Genomic DNA, 18,130 nt, shown 5'->3' with positions numbered 1-18,130 from the left:
GGCACGTGGGGCTACGTGTTCGGACTACAGATTCAAGCTCACAGCTATAGCTGTTGGCTGTAATTGTGCTGGGAAGGCTCTCCCCTCCAGCTGGGACTTGCACGTGGCCACGAGAGGACTGTGCCCTCTCCTCAGTCCAAGGCTTGAACCTGTTCAAAACACTGTAACCGCGCCCCATAGGCCCCGATTTATAACATTTGCCATACTCATTTTTCTGTAAACACAACACACATAGTTTTTTGGGGGGGTTTTGTTGTTGTTTTTTTGGCTTAAACAACAGCAGTTTATTTTTTTCTAATTCTGAAGGCCAAGGCCTGAAGTCCAAGATCAAGGTGTCAATAGGTTTGGTTTATTCTGAGGCACAACGCACATAGTTTTAATTTAATCATTATATCTCTTTAGTCTCTTAATTTAGAACAGATGACACCTTAATGTTTACTGTTCTTTATAAAATGGACTCTTGGCAAGTTCAGGCCAGTTATGTTATAAAATGCCCTGCGTTTGGGTTTGTGTGATTGCTTGTGTGTGCTCAGATTTGGGTCCATTTTAGCAAACGGCCGAGAGCTGATGTGTGCTTATTGCAGCTCCCGAGGCGTGTGGTTTCCTCAGTAGGAACCACTGTCATCACTAACGTCACGGGAAGTCAGGACACCAGCAGAGGCTCACGTTGGTACAAGAGACGCCAAAGTCCCCGTGGAAGTTGTAAAGGCGCATTGCATGCCTTGCCTGGTGACACGGGAAAAGGCATTAGCAACGGCTGGCTCTGTCTACTGAGTGTCAGGGCTGGCAGGCTTTTTTCAGCCACTGCTATGATAGCCTGAGACGCTCAGGTACCCACTCGGTTTGTAACCCTTGCTGGTTCACAGTGAGGCGCCAAGTACCAGAAACCTTTGTTAGCCATCTGGGTTGTTGAGCATGGAACAGTGCTGGGTCTGTTCTCATTGATTCCCCGGGAAGCCCACGCTTCTCCTCGGGGTGTGCCCTGGGGTCCCGCTGCATGACCTTGGCAGGTGTGAGGAGGAGGAATCATTCCTGGCTCCATATTCAGCAGACATTTACAGAAGCTTCCGGCAGGGGTCTCAGTCAGCACGCTCAGGCGGAACCTCAGCCACTGTCCCTGGGCTGCAGCACCCAAACCACCATCCCACTTACAGTCTAGTGGCAGCAGTCTGTCCGACCAAAGGGTCCAACAGCAATTGTGCCTGGTCCACCGCTGGTAGCACAAGTTCCACATCCCCACTGGGCATTTACTCACCAAGGCCTTATCAGCCCCTCCCCTCAGGCACACAGACATGCTCAGGGACTCCGGGAGAGAGGTGGGAGCTGCCCTAGTCTTTCCCAGATCAGGAGGGGCGGGGGGTGCTCACACCACCGCCACCACCAGAAACCCTGCTTCAGAAAATAGCATGGGGCTCAGAAGGCTGTGGGACACTAGAGTGGGTGGAGGGGCTGAGACCTCAGAACTCAAGTCGCTGAAGGGGTCTTCTCCCCAGGGACCGCCTCACCCCCTATTTCAATAGCTCCCCTTCTAGAAACTGCTGAAGCTTTCAGATTCATCTCTCTTTGCTTCATCTCTGAACTTCCAAGTGCCTTCCTCTTTCATGTAGGTCCCATAATTCAGCATTTTACTCCCATAATTTAGTCGGCGATCAGGGTCTCTTATCAATCCTATATATTACCTGTGGCCAGATAGCTTTGTGAGAGGAGGCCTCTGTAGTGAGGTCCTCCCCTTTTTTGGTCCCCCTTTCTGTCCACAGCTGACATTTTTGGGGGACCCCTGTCTCTCTTCCCTACTCCCCAAGACAGTGCATATATTGGTACAAAGGGAAATTGGCTTCTCTAAGTGTCCCCTAGAGCAGGTGCACAGAGGACAGAAAGGCCAGGGGTCCGAGGAAGGGAAGGTAATGTGGTGTGTTAAGTCTAGAAGGTATGGGGCCTGGAATGCCAGGCTAAGGGATTTGGGGACCAGAATCCCCTGAGATGGCAGGAAATGGTGCCTCAAGAATCAGGGAAGGGGTGTGGCCCAATTGGCTGGGACCCAGCCTGCTAGAGTGGAGGCCCTGGGTGAGGCCAACTCCATCTTCCTAGGGTGTTCGAGTCTGAGAAATGGCCAAGGGGGAGCCACTTTGAGTCACACCGCAGCCCTGTGAGTGAGGTCAGCCACCCCATCATATATACCAAGGCAAAGACATTCAGGCCAGCAGCGTATGGGAGTTTATCACCAACAGACACAAGGGACTTCTGGAAGATGAACCTCAGAAAGAATGAAAATGACCCCAGAGGAGAGAACTGAAAACCAAGAAGGAACGAGGAGCAAGTTCATTAATGATGATGCTAATGGCCCTGGCCGGTTTGGCTCAGTGGATGGAGCGTCAGCCTGCGGACTGAAGGGTCCCAGGTTCGATTCCGGTCAAGGGCATGTACCTCGGTTGCAGGCACATCCCCAGTTGGGGGTGTGTCGGAGGCAGCTGATTGATGTTTCTCTCTCATTGATGTTTCTAACTCTCTATCCCTCTCCCTTCCTCTCTGTAAGAAAATCAATAAAATATATTTTTATTTTAAAAAATGATGATGCTAATTTGGGGGTGGTCCTTAAAGTCAAGATATGAATATCCACCATTTATCCTGTCTGCTGTTGATGGACATTTGGGCTGTCTCCCGTTGGGACAGTTATAAATAGTGCTGTTCTGAACATTCCTGTTTGTGTCTTTGGCTGAACACATGTACATTTTTCTGTTGCTAAGCCAACATTTTTTAGCTCTCCTGAAACCAAGTTTTATAATGGAAATTTTAAAACACTCATAATGGGATAATGAACCCCTGTACCCATTACCATCTTCAATAACTATCAACATCTTGCTAGTCCCTTCTCCCCATATTTCTTGATATTCTTTACTATTGGAGTAACTGAAAGTAAATCCCAGATCTCATCACACCCTTCTATTTGTGTATATATGGTAATACACATATATATGTATTTACTGAAGTAATGAATGTTCTCAACTATGCCATACACAGCCCCGGAAGGCTGAGATCACGCCCCCATTTTGCAGATAAGAACACCAAGGCTCCATGCTAAGTTGCTGCCCGAGGTCAGCCAGAGTAAATGGAAAAGCACCCAGCTGGCTCGCCCCCAGGCTCCGGCAAAGAGTTCACTGACCCTCACTCACACGAACCTCCTTGGAGGCATTGCTGCCCCAGTTCCCAAGGGTCCGGGAAATACTGCTGGTGGGACCCCACCACTGAGCAGCAGAGCTGAGTGTACCCCCTCCCTGGGGGCTCAGACCTCAAGGGATTCAAGGGATATGGGGACCCTCCTACCTCCTTGGTGCTGAGCTGACTGGTTGCTGCCTCCCTGCCCAGTCAGGTGGGCAGGCCGTCTGGGGAGTTAGCATGCATCAGGGCAGGGGAGGACAAGCACCTGCCTGGGCGTTAGCAGCCACAGGACAGAAAAGGAAGCAGGCGGATGGTACCAACCAGGAGGCCTGTCTCTGAAAGACCTTCCAAGTTCCCTGTTCACCATTTACTGTCTACCCAGTCACCAGGGTCAGAACTGAGAGGAATTCTGGGCCAAACCTGGTCAGTTCAGTTTGGTCCATTGTTGCTGTAGACATTTCTGGCTCCTACGAGGGGGACAGCCTCTTAACAGGCCATTTCCTGCAGCAGATAAAGCATGAGCTTTGACGCAAGCTTAGCCAGGCCAGAGCCACAGTGCCAGGGACGCTGGGCTGCCTGTCAACACCAGATGGGCCTCGGGCTTTGGGACAAAGAGACCGAGATCCCCCAAATCCTATACCCAGTCTAGACACCCCATGGACACCTCCCTGAGGGACCTGAGGAAGCAGCCAAAATTACATCAGATCCAGACCTCAAAACAGAAGAGAGTGACTGCTGGGTGCCATCAAACACTCGTCAAAAGCAATTGGTTAAGGCAACTGTATTTTGTTATTTGCTTACATTTTCCCACTTCAATTACTTATAAAAATTCATTTTGCTCCTATGTATTTTTTCATTAAAAAAAATCTGAAGCATCTGGAATGTATTTGTGTATTGGTGGAGGCAGGACGCAGCTTCTGTGCAACTCCCATGGGAGCCACTTGTCATCCTCCCCTTCCAGGGCTCTGGGGCGTCCACAGAGCGTGCTCCAGCCTCCCTCAGAGTTCACTCCAGGGCCGTCTTCCCTGCTGCAGCTGCTCCCGGACAAGTCTGGGAGGCGCTCTAAGGAACGCTGCCCTGAGCACTCACTCTTCTCCACAGGCCAAGGGGGTCAAGGACCATGGGGTGGCCCCTCCACCCTGCGCACAGCCCAGTCCCTGCCCTGCCAGGCTGGGCAGTCCTGGGCCCTGGAGGGCAGTGACTCGTGTAGCACTGGAAGCCAGGGCAGACCAGGAGCCCGAGTCTCTAAACATCTTCCATTTCTTACCGGAAAGCCAGCCTCGCAGAGGATAAGGCCTGACCGACTGCGTTGGGAGCTGAGCTACCTCAGCAGGGGCAGTGGGGGGAGGAGTTGAGAAGATAAACCACTGGCTTCTCGGTGGCTGGTGCCTAGGGCAGGAGTGGAGGACCGTCTCAGAGGTCCAGGCTAGTTTTCTCTGTCCATCGTGTTTAGTTATTTGTGTCATCAGAGACCAGGTCTCACCCAACTCAGAGGGGTCTTGCTCATTTCTGATTTCCAGGTGAATGAATGAATGAGCTCATTTAATTTTCACAGGACATCCTGTACAAATGGCAGAACGAAGGCTCAGAGAGGTTCAGTGACTTGCCTGAGGCCACATAGCTGACCACTGAGCCTGCCAGCACCGCCTGCCTCTCCTCTGAGGTCTAACCCTGGAATCTGCACCATGACGAGGGAGGAAAAAATAAGGAGGGAACTTTATTTAATATTAAAGTTGGGGAGGGGACCGGAGGGGAGGATGGCTTCACTTGGTGATGGTGTTCCTGTAGAGAGAAGAAGGGCGTGAGGCTGGAGTGCGGGCCAGGCCCTCCACCCGCCCATCCCATGGCCCCGGCCCACTCACGCGTTCATGCTCTTGCCGCTGCCGCTGAGCACGATGTACGGTGTCTTCTGGGCCTTTTGCTTTTCCTGGAGCAAAGCCACAGTGCCCAGGGGTGTGTCGCTGGAGCTCATCTTCTTCAGAAGCTGTGGGGTCATGGCCAGTCAGCACTAGGAGGGAGCACCGCAGCCCACCAGCCACCCCACAACCAGCAGATGTAAAGCCACCCCAAGTCATGCCATGGGCCACCCACCGCCTCCTCGTCCAGCTTCTTCATCCTCCGCTCTGTCTTCATCTTGCCCGAGCCTTTCCCGTGGAAGCGGTGGGACAGCTGTCGGAAAGCCTGGGGACACAGCAGGAACCAGTTAGAGCCGCCTGTGCCCTCAGGGCGAAGGGGGGTGTGGGCCACCTGAGCCGGGGTGGTGGGCCGGGGATGAGAAGGGGAAACGGGCTCAGAAGGATGTGCTGCGCTGGGGGCCTCAGGATCTCCAGTGACACCTGCTGGGCCGAGGCCGGGCCAGGACACAGGATGGGGGAAGGCAGCTAGCAAACCCGGGGAGTGTGTGAGCAGAGGGCTGGGGGTGAGGATGGGACATAGGGAGGAGGCAGGAGAGTCAGGCAAGGGCTGCCAGCAGGAGCAGGTGTGAGAACAGGGGCAGTCCAGGGCCTGGATATGCCACCAGAATGGTGGCCCTGAGGGCACATCAAGCCACTGAGGGGGCAGGTGAGCAAAGGAACCAAGACACCTGTCCCCCCTCCTGCCGGGCCTGTGAGGGGGACTGCGATGCCCACCAGAGAAACAAAGGCAGAGGTTCGGACAGTTCTCCAGGGCCCCAGCCAGTGGTCCACTGAGCCCAGACCCCGTGGTACCCCGAGGGCCCCGTGCCAGAGGCCTCTCACCTCCTTGGGTGTGAGTTTTCGGCCCGTCTCATCCACATACTCGATCTTAACATCCGGCTTATAGCCGTCCTTCTCCTTGAAGTCCTGGGTGAAGCCCCGGTACTCCTCCCGCCGGCTATACTTGTCATCGATGGCCCTGGTGAGAGACAGAGGGGCCTCAGGGCCAGCTACTGCCCACCCTGCCTGGGTGCCCTCCTGGCCTGGGTTCCGGCAGTCCCGAGCTGGCGCCAGCCCCTGGCCTTCTGCCCACCCCTGCTGTGCTCACATCTTGTCCTCAATGCAGTACACTGCTGACGGCAGGGACTTGTTGGGCGCCTTCACCCGGGCCACCTTCTGCACTGTCGTCTCCAGCAGTCCTGGGGAGAAGGGTGGTGAGACTCCAGGATGTCCACCCCACAACAGGGGCCCAGCCCCAGGGCAGGCCTGATGTCCCCAACTGCACAGAAGGTGCTGTGGAACCCTCACAGCTGTGCTGTGGGAGTAAAGGCATCAGGCCTGTTTGCAGACAAAGGAAAGAGACTCAGAGAAATCAGGCCACTAAGTAAATGGCACAGCTGGGACCCTAATGCCAGGGGCTCTGTGCCATAGCCTGGACTGCTTCAAGTCCCCCATTCTTCCTCGGGAGACAGAGCCTTGAGGGGTAAGTGGTGCTTTGCAGAGGGACATGTGAGCACAGCCATCAAAAATGGGGTGATGTAGCCCTAGCTGGTATGGCTCAGTGGAGAGAGCATCAGCCCAGGATAGAGGGTCCCAGGTTTGATTCTGGTCAAGGACATGTACCTCGATTGCAGGCTCAACCTCCGGCCCTGGTTAGGGCACATGCAGGAGACAACCAATCAATGTGTCTCTCTCACATCGATGTTTCTCTCTCTCCCTCCCTTCCACTCTCTCTAAAAATCAATAGAAAAATATCCTCGGGTGAAGATTAACAAAACAATAAAAATAAATGGGGTGATGTAGAGCAGGCCAGACACTCCAACGACTGCCCCACAACAGGTGCAAAGGAGTGGCTCACGGGTCCTGGGGGCGTGGCTCATAGCACTGAGAACAAGAGAGACACCAGAGGGGACCAGAGGAGCCACGCAGGCACCCGGCTGTCACAGCACCCAGGCCCCGGCAGGGCTCATGGTGCCCGGAGCCCTTACCTTTGTTCTGACACAGGAGCAGCGCGGCTGCCAGCCCTCTATTCACGATGGGCTCCTCGTCCAGGATGGTGGTGGAGGAGGCAGAGAACTGGGGGTGGCACAGGGTGGTGAGTGGGCCACATGACACTTCTCACCCCTCACCCGAAGTCACCCCCACCACACCCTGTGAGATTTATGGACCCCATCTATGGGGGAGGAGACGAAGGCTCTGAGACACTGAGCAACTAGCCCTGGATCTCAGAGCTGGGCTGGAGCCCAGGTGGTCTGCCTCCAGCCCCAGCCCCCGACCCCACACGGCTGTTCCCTGCCCGTCCATCCTCCCAGCCCCCAGCTTGCTCCTCCCTCAACTCACATCCTGATGCTGCTTCTCCTCATCCAGGTTGACTGTGCTCCAGCCAATGTTCTCCTCCCCGTCAGACTCGGAGCCGCCGTTGGCCGAGCGCTCCTCGTCCCGTTCGAAGTCCTGGAGGACAGAAGACCAGCGTCAGCCCAGGCAGCCCATCCAGACACAGCTCATCACCGAGGACCACTGGGCCCGACACTGCTGCCCACACCTGGCCGCCAGCCAAGAGCAGAGCAGGTCAGTGAGGGGAGCTGCCTGCAGACTCACCATGAGCTCCTCCTGCTCCTCCCGGTTGCCGGCCAGCCCGTAGGTGGGGATCTCCCCCAAGGTGCGGCAGAACTCCGACGTGGCGTTGAACACGATGGTCCCCTTCCGCTCCGGATCCTCATCCTCCTCCAAGCCCCGCTGGCGGGACTCCAGCTTCTTCACAATCTCCACCACCTAGAGGAGGGAGCAGCTGTGGGCAAACCCAGAAGTTCCTGGGGCGGTGCCATTGAGACCCAGGAACCCAAGATCCTCCCTAGTGGTAGCAAGACAAGCCATTCCTACTGCCTGCAGCAACCTGTGATGGTCTCCATGTCCTCCCTGACCCCTACCGCTCTCCACCTGCACCTGCATCAATCTCACTCTGCTCCAAAACCAGCAATGGCTCCCTACTGCCCTGTGAATCAATATCCAAAAGCCTACATGGCCCTGGTGACCAAACCCTGCTCCTACCTCAGGCCACCCTCCTACCTGGCACGGCACCGAGGCCCCTCAAAACTCCGCCCCTGACATTATCCCCCGACTGCACCCACTGTCCTCTCTATTGTGTCACTGCCATCAGCACACAAGGATTATCTGGGATCTCCCCTCCTTGAAAACATCCTCAAGCCCCCAGCCCCACTGCTCTGCCCAACAGCAACCTCCTCAGCGAAGTTTCTAGAAACCACATCTACTTCTGCACCGCTTCCCTTCCATTTTATTACCTTTCTTTTTTATTTTCAGAGTGCATTTATTAAAGCTAGAGACAGTGAAGCAAAGCGCTTAGGATAAAAGAAGTAATAGGAGAGAGCCTAGGCCATGTTCTGCTTCGGCTCTCTAGAAACATATAGGAAAGTGAGCCACAGTGAGGGCGCATGCAGGGGGCAACCAATCAATGCGTCTCTCTCATGTTGATGTTTCTCTGAATACCCAGCGCAAGATACCAACCCTCCAAGTATTCTCTCGTGTCACCTTGTTCTGTCTGTCTGCTCTAGTCACTATCAGAAATTACTGTTTGCTCACATGTTCGCTGATGTCTCTCCCCCAAAACCCCAATTAGAAATTCAGAACCATGAGCACAGAGCCCCTTGGCTGCCTGTTCACCAGTGCCCTCCAACCACTAGGGTGATGCCTTACTCACAGTGGGATGCAACATGTATTCACAGAAGACAGGGAAGGGTCTGACCCTAAAACATCATACAGTGAAAATACTACAGAAATCTAAAAATCTGCAAATAATATGTTATTAAAAAAGAAAATCAAGATTGGAATTCAGGCCCAGACAGCGTGGCCCCGTGGCTGAGCACCAAGCTATGAACCAGGAGGTCGCGGTTCGATTCCTGGTCAGGACACATGCCTGGGTTGCATGCTCAATCCCCAGTGTGGGGTGTGCAGGAGGCAACAATGATTCTCTTTCATCATGAGTGTTTCTCTCTCTCTCTCTCTCTCTCTCTCTCTCTCTCTCTCTTCCTCTCTGAAATCAATACAGAATAAAGACTGGAATTCAGGTGCAGCCTACAAGGGCACAGGTGCCTGTGCTCCTAAGAACCGGCCATCACAGACCACCTGTCATTCTGTCCTGCTGAGGCCCACAGCCTCCTGTGCCCGCACACAGCCTGAGGGCCCCTTACCTTCTCGCCGCTGTCCCGAAGCTGGTGCAGCTGCTGCAGCTGCCGTAACCGGCGGCCCTTCTCCAGCTGCTTCTGCAGCTCCAGCTCCGCCTCATCCTCCTCCAGCAGCTCTGGGGACCCAGGTGGTGGCCCGCCCTCCTCTGGACAGAGGAGATGCCTGTTAGATCATCCTCCTGGACCCTCGGCCTTTTCCCTGCCCCTCCCCCCACCCTCAGCAAGCTGGAGTCCCCTCACCCTCATCACTGATATCCATGTTTTCCACTCGAGTGTCATCTGACGGTGGGGGCTGAGACACCGGCTCCTTCTCTTCCTCCTCCTCCGGGGCCTCCTCATCTCCCTCGGGCACTCGGCGCCGACCCCGGCCCCGCAGTCTGGGGGGAAGAGACCTCTCCAGTGAGCATCGGCCCGTAGGTCAGCCCAGCCCTCAGACCCCACCTGTGTCCAAGCCCACCTGGAACCAAAGTCCCCATCTTGAGTCTGGTCCCCAAGAGGCAGCAAGTCGTCAGCCCGCACTACCACCTCCTTCTCCTTCTTTCGGATCTTCTTCACCTTCCGCTTGGTCTTTTTAAAGGTCACCTGAGGGGCGGGGAGAAGTGAGACATGAAGGAGGAAGGGGGGAAGCGGGCGGCCACAGCCTATGAGAATGAACACTTCTTATACAGAAACAAGACGTGAGGTGCATGCGAGTGTCATCCCACCACTGAGATGAGGAAAACAGAGGCACAGAGGTTAAGTAAGTGCCTGCCCAAGGTCACCTCGCAACTAAGAAGGAGAGCTGGGCTTGTGACTCTTGGGATTGTGGCCCCAGAGCCTGCTCTCAGCCACTTGGCCACGCAATGTACTGAGCCGGCTGTCGACCTGTGTCCATTCAGTCATCACAAGTGCAAAACCCACACCCAGCTGTAACATGCCCACTCGCCAAACCCCTAACCCTGGCAGCAGCCCTGAGGAGTGGCTCCTACCGTCCCATCTCAGGTGCCTCAGACGCACAGTCAAGTGGCTCACCCCAGGCACAGGCTGGCTACGTGGCAGAGCCTGAACATGAAGGCAGGTCCACCTGGCCCACAGCCCTGATCTGTCTACACCCACCACCTCCCTGGCATCTCCCCAGGGCAGCCAATCACTGCTCCTCCACAAGGACCGAGCGCCGCTGGAAGCCTAATTTCCCTCCTTAGCTCATTGCCCCAGTGACAAGTGTGGGCAGTAGCTGAGGGCTCACCATCTCCTCTGGCGTGAGGTACTCGGAGGCGAGCCGCGGCCCGACCATGCTCAGGGACTGAGCTTGCAGCCGCAGTTTGGTGCGGATCTCTTCCAGCTCACGTTCCCGAAGGCCATCGGCAATGCCGCCCTGCTCCAAACGGAACGAGTGCGGCCGCTCGCCCTCCAGTTCCTCGTCGTACTTGGCCAGAATAGAGCGGGGTTTTTGCTGCAAGGCAAGAGGTACAGGTTGGGACCCAGCCTGGCTCATGAAAAGCCACAGAGCCACCCATTCCTCATGGCCCCACTGCCCAGGTTCCCTGCTCCCGCCCCCGCGGTCCGCCTGCCTGTGCCAGGTCATCCACACTCTCATCCTCTGCATAGGGCAGGTAGTCGGGCTTTTTCTTCCGCAGCTCCACGTTTTTCTCTGCCCGCTCCTTATCCACCAGGTTCACGTTCACCAGCACGTCTTCCTCCTCCTGCAGCACGCCTGGGGACAGGGCAGAGGCCACTCACACTTGCCCCCAGATCAGCGGTGCCTGTGTCCCCAACCAGAGGACCCAGCTTAACTCACCTTTGTCCTTAAGGGTAAGGATCATAGTCTGCCCTTCTTGGAAGGAGTCAATGGCATGCTCCACAGTGAGGCCCTGCAGGTCCCGGGCACTGTACAGGTCCTAGAAGGGAGGGGCAAGTCCGGCGGAGTCAGGAGCCCTGACCCACCCCACCCGGGGATCCCAGTACCAAGGACAGCAGTGCCACTCCAACCCCACTGCCCCAGAACCTCACCTGCCGCCTCTGCCCGAACTCCTCCTCCACCAGAGTGCTGACACCAAACTCCTGGTCCATCTCCTCCAGCAGCTTGGCCTATAGGACAAGGCGGAGGGGCGGGGGGGGGGGGGGGGGGGGGCGGGTGTGAGTAGGGGCGCCTATGACCTCAGGCCATCCGGTTCACCAGAAGACACTCAGGCTTTATCAAGTGAGAGTGCAAAAAGGGCAGGCCGTGCAGGCAAGCCACTGAGAATCAAAACACACTCCACTGACCGCAAACCTCCTACCTCCCTCTGAGCCCAGCCTCACCTCCCAGGGGTCAGCCTCCTGCCTCACCAGCTGGTCAGGCCACCAGAGGCACTGGGCAACCACCCCCAACTGCCCAGGGCCTCACCCTCTTCTCTGCCAAGTCCTTCTCCTTCTGCAGCTGCCGGCTCCTCTCGATCCAGGCTGCAGTGTCGTCCAGCCAGGGGTCATCCTCCCCCAGAGTCTTTATCTTCCTGAGGGGAAAAGAGGGATCTTTTGGGGGCCCAGCTCCTGCTCCCACACCCCGACTGCAGAGCTCCTTGGCAGCTCCTCGGGCCCCTGCCTTGCCCGCCCTGGCTGGGACCCCCTCACCCCAGCTTTTGGTTCAGGAGGCGCTTTTCTTTGGCAGCTGCCAGCTTTTCTCGTAGCTCCTCTCGTTGTCGCAAGGCCATGGGGTTGATGACATCGGCTGCCACGGGCTCCTCCTTGGTGCCCGCCTCTGGAAGGGGGGCCCAGACGTGAGGCTATGCCTGCCCATGGCTGGTGGGGAGAGGAGGGAGCCACTCACCCTGCCCCCTTCCAGCTCAGGGGGCCAGAAGGGGCCAGGAGAAGGGGGAAGGACCCTTCACCTCCCTACTGCCACCTTATCCCCACACTCCCGTGTCACCCCACACAGCATGACGGGACCCTCCGTGCCTTCCCGAGCCCCTCAAATCATGCTTAAAAAGAGCCCCAAACCCCCAATCAGTTTGTAGCAACTGTGCACATCTCTCAGCCCAAATAATGCTCCCTCACGGCCAGAGTGAGGGGGCAACGCCAACTGTTCAAACTTAAATAAGCTGAGCTGCTGTCTGTGGAGCAGCCACTCTCAGTCTCACTGTTTCACTAATAAACTCTCTTTCACTTTAAACTAAGGGAGGAAGGGAGGATGGAAAGAGAGAAGGAAGGAAGGGAGGGAGGAATAGGAGAGGATAAGCTGAGCACCATTATGAAAGCAAGGAGCCCCATGCCTATCAGAAGTACACACCCACAAGACCACTAACTGGTCCTGAACCTGCGCTCCAACCCCACTTCCTCCATCCAAATGCCCTCCTTCACCACCATCCGCAGCCACACACTCACCCTTCTTGACGGCATTGACTTCCAAGGGTTTCAGCCCCAACTTTGCCCGGAGTTTACTGAGAAAGAGATGAACGTATTAGGAGCTGTCCAAAAGATGGGGCACCAAGTGCAGTTCTAGACAGACGGGGTGAGAACAGGAGGGGCCTGAATGGTCCCAGGGGTCCCAAACACAGGGTCTGACCCAGGCGGTCAGGGCATAGGGAAGGGCACTGGCCTCCAAATCAGGGAGCAGGGCACTGGGCCAGGCCTGCCCTAACCCATGGGATGCCGTCCTTCCTCTTGGGGCTCAGTGGCCTCCTCTATAGCTCAAGTGGTTGCTAACTGACTCACGTGGCACCTCCAATTCCAGCCCAACGCCTGAGTGTCTGAAAGCCCCCCGAAAGCAGCTGCTCCAGACCTACCCGATTCAGAGCAAAAAGGGGGGCACGAAGGAGACAGTACTTACTTGGTCTCCTCGATGCTAAGTGACGAGGCATCTCCTGAGCTGGTTTTGGAACTGGAAGCTGGAACAACAAGAAGTGCGGCTCAGGAGCTGCACACAAAGCCAAGAAGCCATTTCTTCGGCCCCAGCTGCAGGCCAAAGACGAAGCCCTTCACCAGCACCAGGCCTGCTGAGACCCCGGAGAGCAGCAGCGTTCTCCCACCCCAGTAGCTCCCCCTACCCGTTCCAGCCTCTGAGAAGCCCACCTCTTCTACATGCCTGCCTTTCTTGACCCAAAATGCCCAGCTTTCTGCATCCTCACTTTGCTACCCTTCCCTTTTCCGGATGCTGTGTGTTCCACCCATGTTGCCCTCTCTGGCCTCACTCTGACATGACAAATGCCACCTCCCTGAAGTCGTTCAATTTTGATCAGAATGAACTGCTCCCCCCAAACTCCATAGCACGGCTGGTCATTTCCGGGCTGGTTACTTCCCAAAGGCAGGGGCCGCGGCGGTGCATGACCACGTCCTCTGCAACTCATGTAGCCAAGATATGGACTTAGTGGTGGCTGCCCTGTGCGGGATGTTGGGAACACAGACATAAAGATGCATTTCAGAGGAAAACCAAGATGGCGGCATAGGTAAACACCAGAGATTGCTGCTTAGCAAAACCACTTCAAGAATACAACTAAAATCCTAACCGGTTTGGCTCAGTGGATAGAGCGTCGGCCTGCGGACTGAAGGGTCCCAGGTTTGATTCCGGTCAAGGGCATGTACCTTGGTTGCAGGCACATCCCCAGTAGGGGGTGTGCAGGAGGTAGCTGATCGATGTTTCTCTGTCATCCATGTTTCTAACTCTCTATCCTTCTCCTTTCCTCTCTGTAAAAAATCAATCAAATATATTTAAAAAAAAAAAAGAATACAACTAAAAGATGGAACGGACATCATCCAGAACCACAGGAAGGCTGGCTGAGTGGAAATTCTACAACTAGAAGGAAAGAGAAAAGCACACCGATACTCAGAAGAGGTGTGGTGTGGAAGTAAAGTACAGAGGTACGGAGGTGCACTCGGAGAGGGCTGACGGCTGAGGACACGGTTGTCTTTTTCAATCCGGAGGGAGTTTCAAGCTCTGAGCTCCAGTTCCAGGTGAGTCTCTGGGGACCCAGACTCATACGGGAGAAACTGAACTGTCTGGCATCAGTCGGAACTCGAGGGCAGCTTTCTCTCGGAGGTGCTTGCAGCGATTACCCGGACACTGAGAGGCGGGGCCTCTGAGGGCAGCCATAGCTGCTTGCTCTGCCCTGTTGATCCCCTGGGACCCGGGCCTGCCCAAACCACGAAGGGAGGCTTTTGCATATGAAAGGCCTGGCCCTTTGCAATCTGAAAATTACCTAACAAACTGCAGCTGGCCCAAGGCCCCAGGGCAACTCGTATTGCATCACAGCTGGCTCCTGCTGGATAGCCTCAGGCAGAGGCTAGATTAGCACCTCCTTAGAAATCCAGGAGCGAGTGTGCCCGGTGGCGGGACCATCAAATTGCAGCTCCTCGGATCCATAAAGGACACACTCAGGGGGCAGACTCAGTGAGCACCAAAGCCCCACTGAAGCAAGTCTTGCCCCAGAAGGGTGTCTCCAGCACAGAAGTTCTCCCACTGCAGACACAGCTGATTCTCACAGCCAACTGGCCTGGAGGTCAATTCCTCCCAGTGATACCTACAACAATCAAGGCTTAACTACAACCAGACTGTGCACAAAGCCCACAAAGGGGTGCACCAAGAGTGTCCACCTCAGGTAATTGGGGAGGCTGAGCCGCTGGGCCCTATAGGACACCTAGCACCGAAAGCCACTCTATCAACACAGGGAAGCATAAAAAATTCGGAGACAAAGAAACAGGACACAAATGACAGAAATGGAGGAAAGCAAACTACTGAATATAGAGTTCAAAACCACACTTTTAAGGTTTTCAAGAACTTCCTAGAAACCGCTGATAAATTTAGTAAGACCCTCAAAAAGTCTGGTGAGATCGCCGATAAATGTGGTGAGACCCTCAAGAAATCTAGTGAGACCCTCGAGGTTATGAAAAAGAACCAACTGGAAATTAAGCATACACTGACTGAAATAAAGGATATTATGCAGAGTTCCAACAGCAGACTAGAGGATTGAAAAAATCAAGTCCAAGATTTGAAATACAAAGAAGCAAAAAACACCCAACCGGAAAAGCAAAATGAAAAAAAAAAAAATCCAAAAATACGAAGATAGTGTAAGAAGCCTCTGGGACAGCTTCAAGCGTACCAACATCTGAATTATAGGGGTGCCAGAAGAAGAGAGAGAGCAAGATATTGAAAACCTATTTGAAGAAATAATGACAGAAAACTTCCCCCACCTGGTGAAAGAAATAGACTTCCAAGTCCAGGAAGCACAGAGAACCCCAAACAAAAGGAATCCAAAGAGGAACACACCAAGACACATCATAATTAAAATGCCAAGAGCAAAAGACAAAGAGAGGATCTTAAAAGCAGCAAGAGAAAGAGACTCAATTACCTACAAGGGAGTACCCATACGACTGTCAGCTGATTTCTCAACAGAAACTTTGCAGGCCAGAAGGGAGTGGCAAGAAATATTCAAAGTGATGAATACCAAGAACCTACAACCAAGATTACTTTACCCAGCAAAGCTATCATTCAGAATTGAAGGTCAGATAAAGAGCTTCACAGATAAGGAAAAGCTAAAGGAGTTCATCACCACCAAACCAGTATTATATGAAATGCTGAAAGGTATCCTTTAAGAAGAGGAAGAAGAAGAAAAAGGTAAAGATACAAATTATGAACAACAAATACACATCTATCAACAAGTGAATCTAAAAATCAAGTGAATAAATAATCTGATGAACAGAATAAACTGGTGATTATAATAGAATCAGGGGCATAGAAAGGGAGTGGACTGACTATTCTTGGGGGGGAAAGGGGTGTGGGGGGTGCGGGAAGAGACTGGACAAAAATCATACACCTATGGATGAGGACAGTGGAGGGGGGGTTGAGGGCGAGGGGGAGGGTGAGAACTGGGTGGAGGGGAGCTATGGGGGAAAAAAGAGGAACAACTGTAATAATCTGAACAATAAATGCCGTAGACAAAAATAAAGATGCATTTCAAACTCCCTCCGCCCACCTCACAGACAGCAAATAACTTCACTAATCACACAAAGAGAAGCCAGACACCCTCAGACCGAGGGCCCCCAACCAGCTGCCACCACATGCTCATCCCTCCTGCGTTCCCACCCCACAACCCACCTCCGCTTACCCCAGCTGGACCCTGGATGTCCACCACTCCAGACTCTCTTCAAGGTCACCAGCCCCTTTCTTTCTAAACCCAGTGGGTTCTTTCCCGGTTTTGCTTGATCTCCTGTGGTGCCTGACATTTGACCATTCCTTCTCCTGATACACTTTCCACACAGATCCCATGACACAAAGTTCCACTGTTTTCCTTTTGGGCTGTTCTACCTCGTTTTCTCCAGTGTCCTGCTCCGCCCACTACTAAAATATGAGCATCGCTCAGCCTCCACTTCTGGCCCTGCGTCTCACTCCCCCCTCTCTCAGGGGACTTCATTTGCCACCTCACCGCTCATCTCTCCCAAACGGCTCCACCCAGCCCAAACCCTGGACGTCTCTACAGGTGTCTCCCATTCACATCAAACGCAACACTCTCCGAAACGGGGCTCATTATCTTGCCCCCAAAGTCTGCTGCCCTCCCACACTCCTCAGCTGCAGTGGATGACACCACCGACCACCCAGCTGCTCAAGACAAAGTTCCACTCATCCCCAATTCCTTCTGTTCCTCCCCCCTCACTGAAGTGTCAGTCTGTCCGAGTCTCTGCGCCCACTGCTGCTGCCCGGGTGCAGGCCACACCTGGCCCGGCCCGACTACCCCGGACCCAGCTCTCAGTGCGTGATCGCCGCAAAATACGAATATGATCCACTCGCTCCCCAAATCAGATCATGGCTCTCTACCACCCTCAGGGCAAAGTTCCAATTTCCTAACGGGGCCAGGGGCCCTTCGGTTTGGAGCCCTACTAGCCTCTACTTCTGCTGTGAGCCCCGCCCGATTCGCCTGCCCAATGCCAGGTTTTCTCTTGCCTCTGTACACGCGGGTACCACGTCATTCATTCATTCATTCATTCATTCATCATTCATCCATCCATTCACCCGTTCAATTTACTGAAGGCCTGTGATGCGCCACTGAAAACAAAGCTCCTGCCCTCAGAGTTGAGTAGCGGGAGACAGCCGTTAACCCCAAACGCCCTGAAGACCTTTCAGTCAGTGCTGACAAAGCCTGCGGACGCCCCCGCCTGGAGTGCTGGGCGCTCAGTGCCTTCAAACCCGGGCCCGGCCGCCCCCCGGCGCAGGCCCCGCCCTCACCGGCCTCGTAGCCATCGTCCCGCTTCTCCCGCTTCACGCGCCGCTCGGAGGGCTCGGCCTGGCTGCGCTCCCGCCCGTGCGCACCGCTGCGGGCCTCGGTCTCGGACCCGCGCCGCCCGCCCCCGCGCTCGGCCCCCCGTTCCCGGCTCCGCTTCCGTCGTTCGCCGCCGCTGCCGCCGCTGCCGCCGCTCCGGTGCTTGTGTTTTTTGTGCTCTCGGTGTCGCGGCGGCTGCTCGGTGGCGCCCCCGGTGCCGGCCGCCGCTGTGGTCCCGGCCGCCTCCTTCTCCCCGCGGTGCTTCTTTGACGACCCCATGGCGGAACGTCAGCCCCGAGCCCGGCCGCCACCGAGCCCCGAGCAGGCAAAATGGGAAAACTTCCGGGTCGCCCAGCGGCCCCTGTCGTGTTGCCGGAAAGCAAGAGCGGCTGCTTCCGTAGCTCGCTGCGGAGCCGGCCCCAGAGGCTCATGGGAAAGCCCGAGCGCGCAGTCGCAGCTGCCTCGGCGGGTAGAGGTCTTGGAGCGGATGGCCCCACTGCGCGTGGGCTCCTTCAGGTGCGCGGACCTGGGATGTGGTCTTGAGATTCTGGGGTCCCACAACTATGGGGACCTAGAGGGCATCCCCAGAGCAGGCGCCTCCCCGGCCTCCCTCCGCTTGCACACCCCCAGCCACTGGACGCTCTCCCTCGCACAGACTTTCCCTGGACAGCTCCCG

At 55.3% G+C, this 18,130-nt stretch overlaps 1 protein-coding gene across 1 annotated transcript; it reads right to left on the bottom strand.

The window, feature by feature from the left end:
- Window positions 1-4,853: 4,853 nt before the first annotated feature.
- Window positions 4,854-17,785, bottom strand: SART1 (spliceosome associated factor 1, recruiter of U4/U6.U5 tri-snRNP). Its single transcript, XM_070427553.1, has 20 exons — window positions 17,421-17,785; window positions 13,035-13,092; window positions 12,590-12,645; window positions 11,840-11,966; window positions 11,616-11,721; window positions 11,240-11,317; window positions 11,028-11,127; window positions 10,801-10,943; window positions 10,476-10,682; window positions 9,708-9,832; window positions 9,491-9,627; window positions 9,257-9,396; window positions 7,650-7,823; window positions 7,392-7,502; window positions 7,040-7,127; window positions 6,160-6,250; window positions 5,895-6,030; window positions 5,248-5,337; window positions 5,019-5,140; window positions 4,854-4,938 (listed from the first exon to the last, which is right to left on the bottom strand). The coding sequence occupies exons 1-20, from the start codon at window positions 17,731-17,733 to the stop codon at window positions 4,920-4,922; spliced, it is 2,421 nt and encodes an 806-aa protein (XP_070283654.1). The 5' UTR covers window positions 17,734-17,785; the 3' UTR covers window positions 4,854-4,919.
- Between the last annotated feature and the right edge of the window lie 345 nt (window positions 17,786-18,130).

The sequence above is a fragment of the Myotis yumanensis genome, unplaced genomic scaffold (assembly GCF_028538775.1).
Source record: "Myotis yumanensis isolate MYYU_CA2020_CCGP unplaced genomic scaffold, mMyoYum1.0.hap1 SCAF_10, whole genome shotgun sequence".
In the NCBI taxonomy this organism is placed as follows: Eukaryota; Metazoa; Chordata; class Mammalia; order Chiroptera; family Vespertilionidae; genus Myotis; species Myotis yumanensis.
The sequence above is the reverse complement of the archived record's forward strand: the minus strand, read 5'-3'. Positions and strand labels throughout refer to the sequence as shown.